Below are 12,975 nucleotides of genomic sequence, written 5' to 3' on the forward strand. Positions count from 1 at the left end.
GTCTTAGGGGCCATCGATTTCTTTTCTTCTCATCTTCATTGCCTCTTAATGAAACAATAAGAGGTGCATAACAATCGTATGTATTCCTTAACATGGTTATTGATTACTGGTCTTACGAGAAATTCGTTCCCTTTTCTTCTTAGTTTCATCCCATTTTACCAAACAATAAGATGTATATAACAGTTGTACATATTCCTTAACATGATAATCACTTACCAGTTATAGGTATAGGTAGCAAATTTTCTAGGTTATAGATTATCCGTATTAGGAATACTCTGCTTCTTTTCTTCTCGTTTTCATTCCTATTTACCCAAACAATAACAGATGCATATATAATATATTCCTTAACATGGCTATTGATCATTGATCTCAAGGTAGCGATATTCTAATAATTTCCTTCTTATTTTTATATCCTTTTACCTATAAACAATTAGGGTTGCATAATAAGATATATAGTCCTTGGCAAACATGACAATGGCAAAGGCATAATGATGATGATGGGTATATGTTAAGAAATAACATGCATTATTATCATATCATCATGGTGGCTCTATCTCTATGTGCATCCACCTAATACATAGCTGGCCATTGTCTTGGGGCATCTTTATAAGCCGGGTCTTCGCTCACAAATGATCACTTTTTGGAAGATTAAAAGGAGAGAGAAATAAGAAGAGAAAGAAAAGAAAAAAAATATGGAAAGCTGCATCTCCAATAATGCAGAATCAAGATCCCCATCTCCACCACCACGCCATGGAAGAACACTTTTCCATGAATTTGAAGAAGAGGAGGAAGAGGGGGTCTGTTACAGCAATGGGTTTGGGTGGTTCAAGAATGAGGAGAGAGAGGATCCATGGGAGACCATGAAGGCGAAGAAGAAGAAGAAGAAGCAGGTGTTTCTTGAAGGGTATGTGGAGACATCAGATGAGGATGAGCTTGGGAGGACAAAGAGCTTGACTGATGATGATTTGGAGGAGCTTAAAGGGTGCTTGGATCTGGGGTTTGGTTTTAACTATGAGGAAATTCCTGAGCTTAGGAACACCTTGCCTGCCCTTGAGCTTTGCTATTCCATGACCCAAAAGTACCTTGATGACCACCAGAAGTCACCTGAATCCATGTCTGACACAGCCTCCACCTCTTCTGCCTCTAACCCTATTGCCAATTGGAAAATCTCTAGTCCTGGTAAGCCATGTTTCTTCTCAAACCCTGCTTTATTAATCAAAAAGATTTGATTTTTCTCTTAGATTTTACTTCTTTAATTTAATTTTGGATGTGATTTGGGGTCCTAGATGCTGGGTTATTCCTAAATTATGTCTTGAATGTTTCAAGTTTTCATTCAACTAGGCCATGGGGTCTTGGATTGGGTACAAAATCAAATTTCCAATTATTGTTTCTCTGTTTAGAACAATCCACAACCTGATATAGAAAATAGGGTTTATAGATTGTCTTATAAATACTAAAAATTATGTTAATGGTTCAAGATTTCCTGGATTGTTTGATTGCCCTGATACCTGAAATCCCCTATTTGGCCACAAAGTTACTACTTTGGGGATCTCTTCTTGGCTTCTTGTTTTTGCCAATAAAAATTAATGATAAATATCTTGTTTGGATGTTAAATACTTCAAGATTATCATAGTATTGAGGTTTAGCATTGATACTGGACCTGTTTGGTAAATGGGCTGATAGCTATTAGCTGATTGGGTTAGAGGGTATAATTAGTTGATAATATTTAGAAATCTTGTGTTTGTGTTTCTGAGAACCTGCAAATGTGAGAATCCTTGTTCTGATCATTTATGTATTACTACCACACCAGGTGATGATCCTGAAGATGTCAAAGCTCGTCTCAAATACTGGGCGCAGGCAGTTGCTTGCACGGTCAGATTATGCAATTAGAGGGGAGATCGATGGATTCGATCTGATAAGAAAGGAAGGAGAGACCGAGGAGAATCGGGAAGGCCACTCTCTTCATTTCGGTCCATTGACCTTCATCGAGCATTCGTGCTCAGCCTGTGACCCCAAGAGGCAAGAAGAGGATTGCATCTCCCGGGAGCTGAAAGCTCCTGAAACATCATTCCAGGAGAGGGATACCGAGTAATCCATGGGTGGTAGGTCGTAATGTTTTCCATTGAAGAGACAGAGAGACGCGAAAAGGAGGAGGGAAATACCCAATCCAATTCCAAGAAAATAACAATAAGACTGCAATATAAAATGCCCTGCAGAGGCCTTACCAAAATCTTGAAATAACACTCTGTATTCTTGCTGTACAATTGCATTTTAACAAGTTGAATGAAATTTGTATAGTTGCTCCCCCTTGCAGCCTTTCATTTTCCCAGTTTTTGCAAAAAGGGTTGCTTATTTAGATTTCAGATTTTGATAATTATGTCTCTGCAGTGCTGCAGTGTCACAGGTATTGATCAAGAGCTCACATGCAAAACAATTTGCTGCAGGTTCTTGTCCTATCATCTTTCCCTGGATGCACTTTATCAGTAACTGATTGCAATGGATGATTTCTGTTACTGGTAAAACATTTTGATCAAAGATTGGTAGTCAAAGTATATCTATGTTTAATTTTCTGTGTGATAGAATTATACAGAGATAAAATGAGTTAATACTAATTGGGGTCCTTTGAGTATAGTGCCGCTGACCTGTTTAGTCCTAAAGTTTTAATTTTTCTCATGATCTTTTAACTTTCAAATTTAATCAGCTCTGGTCCTTTCCTTAGTTTAGGTAAGGATAAAGTTAGGATCAGAGTTAGTTAAAAATTTGAAAGTTGAAGGATTACAGGTGGTAACTTGAAAGTTGATGGACCAAGTGTGATTTAATTGAAAGTTTAGGACTAAGGGTGTGTTTGGTTGACAGGTTTGGCATAAGGTATGAATATTAAAGTGACTGTTATTGTTTGGTTTACATGTTTTTAGAATACTACTATAGGTTTGGAATACCCCATTAATTTAAATCCCTATACCCTTATTAAAAAAGAGTTTCATTTCTCTTCCTCCTTTTTTTCCCAACTATTAATAATCATTCTCATTTCACCCTACTACCAAACATGCAAAATACTTTCACCAAAACTCATTACCCTTTAACAAGTATATAATACCCATACCGATTTTGATTCCCATGTGCGAACCAAACACACCCTAAATATGACAGTGTCACTATATTCAAAAAACCTGAGCTGGTATTAACTAGAGATAAAATGGACATTTTGGAGTGTAGCACAACAATATTGTGACTATTCTGCACTGGTAGGTAAGGCCGGTTGAGGAAGGGAAGCTTCGCGAAGAGTGCGAAAATAGATAAAATGACAAAGGGAAAATAGAGCTTGCTTATCTAATTAATTGTCTCTACCTTCACCTTCATAGCTAAAGTGACTTCAAGTTTTGGCTTATAGTTGAGTGAAAATGGATAAGTGTTGAAGGAGATGAAGATTTGGATAAGGTGTAGAAGTAGATATATGATGTTGAGTGCAGAGACTTTCTAGCAGCTCTGCAACAACTGAAATTTATCTCTGTTGCTGCTCATCAATTGGATTTGTTTCATAACAATAGTTTTTTTAAAGACTTGAATTGGGAGTTAGGGAGGATGAGGATGAGGATGGGGATGCTTCAAAATCTACCGTTATGTTGACGATATAAAAGTTATAGGAACAAAACTAAAAAAAAGTTTGTGTATGAGTAAGCAGAGAAGAATTGTATTGTTATAGCTTCCGCACAAATTCATAGCGTGTCTCTTGTTCTGGTATGTGCTCAACTTTTATACTATATAATGGTAACGGTTATAATAATAGGCCCGACAGCTTCCGAATAAGTGCAATGGCTCCCCTCAATAAGTGTAGTGACTCTTTAGTAATTGTTGTGTGTTGTCCTTCATAACTCCTGTTCTTTTGTGAGGTTGTGCTCTAGTAAGTGCGTTGGGCTCTGCCTTAAGTGGATCGTTGCACCTACTCTTTGCTTAATTGTTACAATTTGACTGTGTTAATTGCTTTGATAGGTTAGACCAATAGTGTTCAGGGTCAGGTCCAGTACCTTGCCCAATTATCTCGTCATCACTAGCCCCACAATCCTGAGTCGCGAGTGAAGCGGAGTTAGCTAGGAAGTAATAATAGTGTAGACTCATTGACTATCCCGTCACCAACCCCTTACTCCAAGTCTCAACCTGGCTGGGCACCAACCAACGACAAGCCTTAGCTGGACGCTTGCCGAGAGGATTGACCTTGACCTACTTTTGGCCGAGGATTGGCCATGACGATTATTAATATATGCTTTAATTTTTTTTTATTTAATTAGCTTCTTTTGTTTTATTTTGTCTTTTTTTTTTGGGTTTGCTAATCGAGGCAATTTGAAATGATTAATCTGGTTTCGTGGCTTCCTTTGTCCCATAGGAAAGACGCTAAGGCTTCCGGCCTTCTTCGTTTTCGATGAAAAACAAATCTCGATCTCCAAAAGCTCTATATCTGGGCTATATATAGAATCTAAGGAGAGAAATTTCCTTCTTTCCTCTAAATAAATATATCTCCTGCCGGCGCTACAAGGGAGAGAGTCCTGAGAGTATAACACTATTGATTTTCAATGTTTTTTGAGAAACATTATAATATGATGTATTCAATAATATCGTACCAAAAAACTTGAATTAGGATTCTATGTTACTTGATCCCACGGACAACTTATTCGGTTTTAGGAAGTAGATTGTGGGCAAAGACATAAGATTTAATCATACAATAGTATTGGATGGGTTGTTGAGTCACAATAATTTATTGCTCTATTATTTTATCGGGTCAAAGTATGAGATTTTGGGAGTGAGAGAATTTCACACTTTTTTGGACAAGGTATTCCATGCTACTTTATCCAAAACAAATCCATCTTGTGAAACCTAAAGAATGGGCTGTTTGTGGAAAATATTTAATGAGAAACGAAATTGAAATTTCATGGAAAAGAGATTATTATGAATATTTATTCTATTGTTTGGTTGGTAGAAAAGAAACTACTAAGTGTTGGGCATCGACCGAGTTCGCCCCATGCTTGATTTGAGACGTGGTGTTGTGGTATATCATGTAGAGATGTGACTAAATGGTTAATGTCCATCTACTTATCACTAATTGATTTTAAGTAAGATATGACAACCAGATAACTAAAAAAGTCAGTGGTTAAGTGTGTTTGACTTACAACCATTAGAGGAGGGGTGACCCCTTCATTGGAAAGGAAATAAGGAATGATGAGTATAAAGTGCCCCTATAGAATGATAATGATAATAAAACTAAGGCTAAAGTGTCATCTTGCACCCTGAACTATTCCCGATTATTCATACCGCACCTTGATCTTTCACAACGTACATTTAGGTCCACAAACCATGATTTTTTATGTGCCTAGAATTTTTTACAGGTTACCTGTAGGTTGCAGGTAATAGTATGTGTTAATAACTAAAATGGGGAGAAAAGCTTAAGTGTGGGCAGTAGCTAAAAGACTTATATTTCTGTGTTCTCTGATTTCTGTCTCTACATTAGCTAGCTGATACATCTTTATATATATGCATGAGAGAAGACAAGCTTCCTCAAATTCTGCACTATTTTTATGCTGCCTAACTACACTTTTCTGCTGCCTAACTTTGCTGCTGCCAAAGTCTAACTCACTTTTCTGCTGCCTAACTTTGCTGCTGCCAAAGTCTAACTTTGCTGTCTGCTGCCTAACTTTGCTGCTGCCAAAGTCTAACTTTGCTGTTGCACTTTTCTGCTAACATTGCTGCTGGCCTGCTTTTGCTGTTGCACTTTTCTGCTAACATTGCTGCTGGCCTGCTTCCCAAGTCGCACTTTTCTGCTAACATTGCTGCTGGCCTGCTTCCCAAGTCGAATTTTGCTGCTGCACTTTTCTGCTAACTTTACTGCTGCCTATAACACTAATATACTACACAACACTACTGCACACTACTACTTTACTGACATCCCCCCTCAAATTGATGCGGGTAAGTCTATCAGCATCAATTTGCTATTGAGAAACTTGTGTCTTTGGCATATTAAATCTTTTGTAAAGACATCAGCTACTTGTAGATCAGTAGTAAGATGAGGTAGAGTGATAACACCTCGAATAAACGCCTCCTCGTCACCAAACATGTCAATGTCTTTCTAGTTTACCACGAAGCCTACTATCATTCGGTCACCAAGATTGTCAACACGACCACGAAGCCTACTATCATTCGGCCACCAAGATTGTTAACACGACCACGAAGCCTACTATCATTCGGCCACCAAGATTGTCCACGAAGCCTACTATCATTCGGCTACCAAGATTGTCAACACGACCTCGAAGCCTACTATCATTCGGCCACCAAGGTTGTCAACTCGACTACGAAGCCTACTATCATTCGGCTACCAAGATTGTCAACACGACCTCGAAGCCTACTATCATTCGGCTACCAAGATTGTCAACTCGACCACGAAGCCTACTATCATTCTCCCAAAACTTTATGCTATTTTTCTTCTCCGATCACGGATTGCCATTTTCGCCATCCCAATTAAACACCACAACGCACCTCTCACTTACTCCATAGCATGACTCTAAATATGAGACGGATCCCATGACTCAAACAACACAAACTAAACTTAAGACCAAATTAAAACAATCCCACAAATTAAACCAAACAAAACAATCTACTGCCCCTCCCTTTTTTTTTTTTTTTTACATTAACTAAAAACAACACAAAACCCAAAACATGCTGCCCAACAAACCTACTGCAAATAGTTCCTCCCTCCTTATAACACTTCCAACATCAAAAACACCTATTACTTCCTCATCTACAACCATAGCAGCCGGAAAGCCACTACTGCATCTGCTGCCGGGAGCTCTGCTGCCAGGAGCGTTCTGCTGCGCAGGAAATGAAAGAGAGAGATGAAGCATCGAAGAGGAGGTCGCCGGAGAAGAGGATTCCAAGGTCACTGGAAATGACCCAGCTGCGCCACTGCTCGACAAGCTGGTTCGTCACTGCTGATCCAGGTTTGCTGGTTCGCTGTAGAAGAACAGGGAGAGAAAGAGAGACGAAGCTTCTAAAGTTGATGAAGACTCGCCCAAGTGACACCATCAGGAAATTGGCTCATCAAAACGAGACGAACGAGACAAATTTCTGCCAGAAATGGCCTCACGCGCCGTCACGCACCGGCGAGCGGTCGCCGGAGCTCCGGCCGACGGTGGCGCGTGGAGGCTCCGTTCGCCGCGAAACTTCTGCCGGTTGCTCGCCTCTTTGTGCCGATCAATGCCCAGTAGGCTCTGATACCATGTTAATAACTAAAATGGGGAGAAAAGCTTAAGTGTGGGCAGTAGCTAAAAGACTTATATTTCTGTGTTCTCTGATTTCTGTCTCTACATTAGCTAGCTGATACATCTTTATATATACATGAGAGAAGACAAGCTTCCTCAAATTCTGCACTATTTTTATGCTGCCTAACTACACTTTTCTGCTGCCTAACTTTGCTGCTGCCAAAGTCTAACTTTGCTGTTGCACTTTTCTGCTAACATTGCTGCTGGCCTGCTTCCCAAGTCTAATTTTGCTGCTGCACTTTTCTGCTAACTTTACTGCTGCCTATAACACTAATATACTACACAACACTACTGCACACTACTACTTTACTGACAGTATGCTGACATGGACTTTTGCTTTTCTTTTTTCGTTTTTTTCTTCTAGCATTCTTCCTTATCACCATCGTCCTCATCCGAATCCTCATTGTCATGGTCGTCTTTCTCCTTCAAGTCTTCCACCACCCGCTTAGGCTCATCATCGTCTTCATCCGAATACTCTATTCCTGAGAACATAACTGATATAGCCATAGGATTAAGCTCCTGGAGAACACGTATGAGAGAACGAACGCCACCTTTAGCCACTTTCCAGGAACCATCTGCCACATAACAAAGCAATCCTTTTGTGAAACGCTACTGCCAAATCCAGCAGGTGGACCAGTCGAGCCAAGCTCATCCACCACTGCCATTGCAACTTTTCCAGTCGCATACATATTCTTTACCATCCCTTCCAGCTTTCGGAAACCAGTTGCTGCCATGAAGTGTTAATTATGTATTCTGCTGATGACGAGACTTGAGAAATAGGAATTTGGGGATGGAAAGAAATAGGGAAGAGAGGGCAGCCAAGAACACTAAAAAGGATTCTGTGGTCAGATTTCTTGTGGATAAAGAGCAGAGACGACAAGCGAGTTCTAAGCCAGTTTCTCCATGTATGGGATTTCTTCGAACAATTGTTGGACAATTCCTTTATTTCTTTGCCATTCGTCATAATATGCCCCCTCCTGCATCCCCTTCTATTTCACAATCTCATGAAAATGTTAACAGAAGACAAAGCTTCAACTTTTTTTATTTAACAAATTCAACATTAATCAGCATATGCAAACAAATGTCATGCACAAGGGTGGGGGAAGACACAAAAGATTGTCCAAAAAGTCACTAAGAATTGCTGGCTTCTCACCAAGACTTTGAGAATCTGACCTAAGGATGCATTTAAGATTACTAGAGGCAGTTGAAACTGACCTAAGGATGCATGCAAGATTACCAGAGGCAGTTGAAACTGACCTAAGGATGCATGCATGAAAGATTACCAAAGGCAGTTTTTGTTCACGGTTGAAACGATGCCCTTCAGAGTGGTCACAAAATGATCTTTCAAACCAAGTGCAAGAACGTAACCAAATTAAAGCTCTAGAGGATCTCAAAGAAAGTTATGTGTTCAATAAGTTTCCTAGCACAAGTAACTAGTATATATAGGTTCATCACGTTTCCCCAGTATTACGGACATACTAAAGTTTGGTTTAATCGTCATCCCTTCCTCAGCTCCTTCCTAGCATGCAGTATAACGAGAAAATGGTCATCATAGCTACATATGACAATCTGTTTTATTCCCCTGAATGTCCAGAGAGAACTGCTTGTGGCGAACTGGAAAAACAGGTGATAAGATATTGTGATCTATTAACCGTGGCTTCACTCTTTCAGTGACGAGCTTCAACTTCGGAATTAGAGGTTTTTTTTGGTGGGGGATGGGGGGGGGGGGATAAGGAAACCATTTAGGTTTTTTTTTTTTTTAAATAAAATAAAAACGCTTACCTGGACTGAGAAATAATGCCACATCAATTTATTACCACGCCATGTCATCAAGATTACTTGAAAACCTACAAAAAGTTCTAGGTGGAAAAAAATTAATGGTTTATGGACCAAAATGTACGTTATGAAAGATCAGGGTGCGGCATGAATAATCAAGAATAGTTTAGGATGCTGGATGACACTTTAGCCTAAAACTAATAATGATTTTAAAATTATACTATTATTATCAATTTATCATGAGTCATTTCCATTTTTGGTTCTATTGTTATTGAGGCATTGCCAATTTTAATCTACCTTATTAATTTTTGCCATAGTGCGACCATTGTTATTTAGCGTTTGCCACTTTTAATCCACCGTCAAGTTTTCCGTCAAATGGCCGTCCAAAACAGGAGTTCTTTTTTTTGAGTCTTTTCATGTTTTGGTCTCATCTCTTCTTCTTCTTCTTCTCCTTTCTTCTAAACCCACCGGACCAGCTCATTGTGATGAGCATCCTAGTTGTTACCTTGGTCGTCCCCTTCACAGGCGTTAGACGGTGGCGGTAGCCAAACGTGGGTGATTCCGGCGTCGGCCAAATCTAGGACTTTGGTTATTAGCTAGTTCCACCATCCTCTTGGCTGGTCAGAGACTATAGAGTGATGAAAAGACCAAAATATCCCTATTTTTTACGGTCATTTGACGGAAAATTTGACGGTGGACTAAAAGTGGCAAAAGCTAAATAACAGTGGTCGTAATTTGGCAAAAATTAATAAGGTGGATTGAAATTGGCAATGCCCTAATAACAGTAGGACCAAAAATAGAAATGACTCTATTATTATTCATAAAATATAATATCAAAAATTATAATATTATAATTATATATTTTATTATAATAATATAATAAAAATTATTATACACATTTTGGTCTAAGGTAATTAAGATTTAAGAATGTTCTATAAGGGCAAAGTAGGCATTATGTGATACTTTATTCTTAAGTTTCATAAAAAAAATAAGTTGAAAAATGTTCAAATAGACTTCCGAACTTTATCAAAAAAGGTCAATTAAGTCTTGATACAATAAAAATCATCGACATATTATTTTGGTACATTGATGCCCAAAAACCTGTTAAACTCTGACGATCTTCTTGCTAACTTCAACACCATTTTCACTAATAATTTTTTTTGCAGAAAATAATATCAAAATTGGTTGGAACTCTAGTGATTGATTTTGAATTTCAATGTACCGAAATAACATATTAATGAGTTTAATTACAATTTAGATATCTAATTAATTTTTTAATGTTCAGAACCTATTTCACCATTTTCTTAACAAAAGTTTTCCATCAACCAAAATTTTCAAAAAACCAAACACCCCATAATTCGCTTAGGAAACGGTGAAGACGAACTTCAGAGTTCAGACTCATCGACACCACAGAACTTGAAAAATCTCAAAGTCCAGGAGCTTGTGGGTTTTCACACAATCACTCTACCATTGCAGTTGAATGCTCTCCAAGACTAAACATGGACACTCAAATCTCTTCAAACTCTTCTTCTCCGCTCTTCCCTTTTCTTCTAAGCCTCTTTCGTCCAAAACCCCTACCCTAATCCGCAAAGCTACTGGGCCTGCCTTGGCGCCCTCGCCCTCAAACGCCTTGGTTATTTCACCAACAGATGTAAGAGCAGTCTCTTCTGATGCCGATTCAATCTGTTTATTGCTTTCCAACACAAGCACTGAAAAATGCAGCATTGGTGAGCTCTTGACTGATTTTAAGCATAGGATTAACTCTGATGTGGTTTTGCGAGTGTTGATGAATTATAGGCAGTTGGGTAGGGTTAAGACACTCGAATTCTTTTCCTGGGCTGGGATGCAACTGGGTTTTGGGTTTGATGACCAAGTAGTGGATTACATGGCTGATTTTCTTGGCAGGAGGAAGCTTTTTGATGATTTGAAGTGTCTTTTGATATCTTTGTCTTCAAATAATGGACGGGTTTCGAGTAGGGCTGTTTCGATTTGCATTAGGTTTTTGGGGAGGCAGGGGAGGGTGGAAGAAGCCCTTTGTTTGTTTAGGGAAATGGAATCTAAGTTGAATTGTAAACCTGATAATCTTGTGTTCAATAACATTTTATATGTGCTATGCAAGAAAGAAAGTTCTGGGTGTTTCTTGGATGTTGCTATGATGATTTTTAGGAGTATTGAGTCTCCGGATATGTACTCCTATAGCAATGTCCTTGTTGCTCTGTGTAAATTTGGCCAATTAGAGACTGCCCTTGGACTCTTTCATGAAATGTGCCGAACTCAGCTCGCTCCTACTCGCACAGCAGTTAACGCTCTTATTGGCGAGTTTTGTTCATTGAGTTCCAAGGAGGGGGCTATTCAAAAAGTTAAAGTCAAGGACAATCGTAGACCGGTTACTATTTTGGTGCCTAATGTGTGTAGACATAACGGCGCAATAGATCCTGCAATTAAAGTTTTTTGGAGTGTTCATGATTTGGGTGTATTGCCAAGTGTATTTGTGATTAATAAGCTTGTATCGGAGGCTTGCCGACATGGGAGAATGAAAGAAGCTCTCGACATGTTGAAGGTTATTGAAGAAAGGAGATTGGGATGTCTTGAAGGATGCTACACAATTGTGGTGAAGGGTCTATGTGAGCACCGTTTGGTGGATGAAATTAGCCAATTGTTTGGAAAGATGCTCTCTAGTGGCTTGAAGCCAAAGCTAGAAGTCTATAATTCTATAATTTCTATGCTATGCAAGTTGGGTAGATTAAGTGATGCTGAAAGAGTGTTTAAAATTATGGACAAGAATAGGTGCCTTCCGGATAGTATAACCTATACGATGCTTATACACAGCTATGGTGAAGCTCAGAATTGGGAAGCATCTTACAGTCTATTAATGGAAATGCTGAGAATGGGTATATGTCCGCATTTTCACACATATAGCCTAGTGGATAAATTGTTAAAAGAAAACGAGCGTGTGGATTTATCTAAAAAGTTGGAAGAAAGGATGGAGATGCAGATTCTGCAAAAGCTTTGTAAAGACGGAGAATTAGAAGCTGCCTACACAAAACTTAATTCAATGATTGAAAAAGGAATTCATCTGCCAGTATATGTAAAGGATGCATTCGAGTCTGCTTTTCAAAAATCTGGCAAGTTGGCAATTGCTCGTAAATTGTTGGAGAGGATGGAGATGAATTAACAAATGCGAAAGGAAATAAATTGAACGAGAAGCTCGTTATAAATGTAAGCACGGCTGTTTAGTAGTGTTCTGCTTTTCATCAAAAGTATGCTGACTATTTTGACCACATATTTGGGACTAAAATGCTTACATTGCCTTGTTCAACAGATAACTCTAACAATTATGAATTTAGATACTTTGTTTGGACATAGTTGAACTAGGTGAATTTTGGAAAACAGAGAAGTGAATAATGCATACTACTTATTTTGCTTACTATTGAAAGTAGGATTTATTTTGGTATTTGTCAATTTTGTTATCTACTGTTTGAAATGTGTTGTGCCATTGGTTAATACTCGATGTGTCAATTAATTGTCCATTCCAGCTTTACTGTTTTGATATAAACAAAAACATGCTTATTAGTCTATACCATTTTATAACATGATAGAGGCATTTAGCTGGATGGTCACAGACTGGTGCACTGGAACCTTTTCAGGGTGTTCGGAAATCTATAACCCAAAGTGTTACATAATTAACTGATCCTTTCTTTACAGATCATTCATTTATTTCTGGTGCAGATATTGAACAAGATATTTGAATATTTTAATGGTATCCTAGACCGTCTCAAAGGTAAACTGTTTACTTTATGAAGTGATCTATTCTGGTGAGAGATTGTTCTTACGGTTTGGAAATTCCTGTCTACGTATGTTACCTATGCATCTTTTTTTTTTTTTTTTTTTTTTT

General features: G+C 38.5%; 2 protein-coding genes across 5 annotated transcripts in view; both read left to right on the plus strand.

Moving 5' to 3' along the window:
• Positions 1–510: 510 nt before the first annotated feature.
• LOC116017719 lies at positions 511–2,307 on the plus strand. The gene is made up of 2 exons (XM_031258345.1): positions 511–1,179; positions 1,811–2,307. The coding sequence occupies exons 1-2, from the start codon at positions 693–695 to the stop codon at positions 1,888–1,890; spliced, it is 567 nt and encodes a 188-aa protein (XP_031114205.1). The 5' UTR covers positions 511–692; the 3' UTR covers positions 1,891–2,307.
• Positions 2,308–10,427: 8,120 nt separating this feature from the next.
• Positions 10,428–12,975, plus strand: part of LOC116016423 (pentatricopeptide repeat-containing protein At5g65560-like) — a 4,891-nt gene continuing 2,343 nt past the window's right edge. For all 4 annotated transcript variants that reach the window (XM_031256675.1, XM_031256677.1, XM_031256678.1 and 1 more), the window contains exons 1-2: positions 10,428–12,299; positions 12,810–12,861. In XM_031256675.1, the coding sequence (XP_031112535.1) occupies positions 10,561–12,255 (1,695 nt within the window). In that variant the 5' untranslated portion in view covers positions 10,428–10,560 and the 3' untranslated portion in view covers positions 12,256–12,299; positions 12,810–12,861. The remainder of the gene's footprint in view (positions 12,300–12,809; positions 12,862–12,975) is intronic.

The sequence above is a fragment of the Ipomoea triloba genome, chromosome 4 (genome assembly GCF_003576645.1).
Source record: "Ipomoea triloba cultivar NCNSP0323 chromosome 4, ASM357664v1".
NCBI classification, from domain to species: domain Eukaryota; kingdom Viridiplantae; phylum Streptophyta; class Magnoliopsida; order Solanales; family Convolvulaceae; genus Ipomoea; species Ipomoea triloba.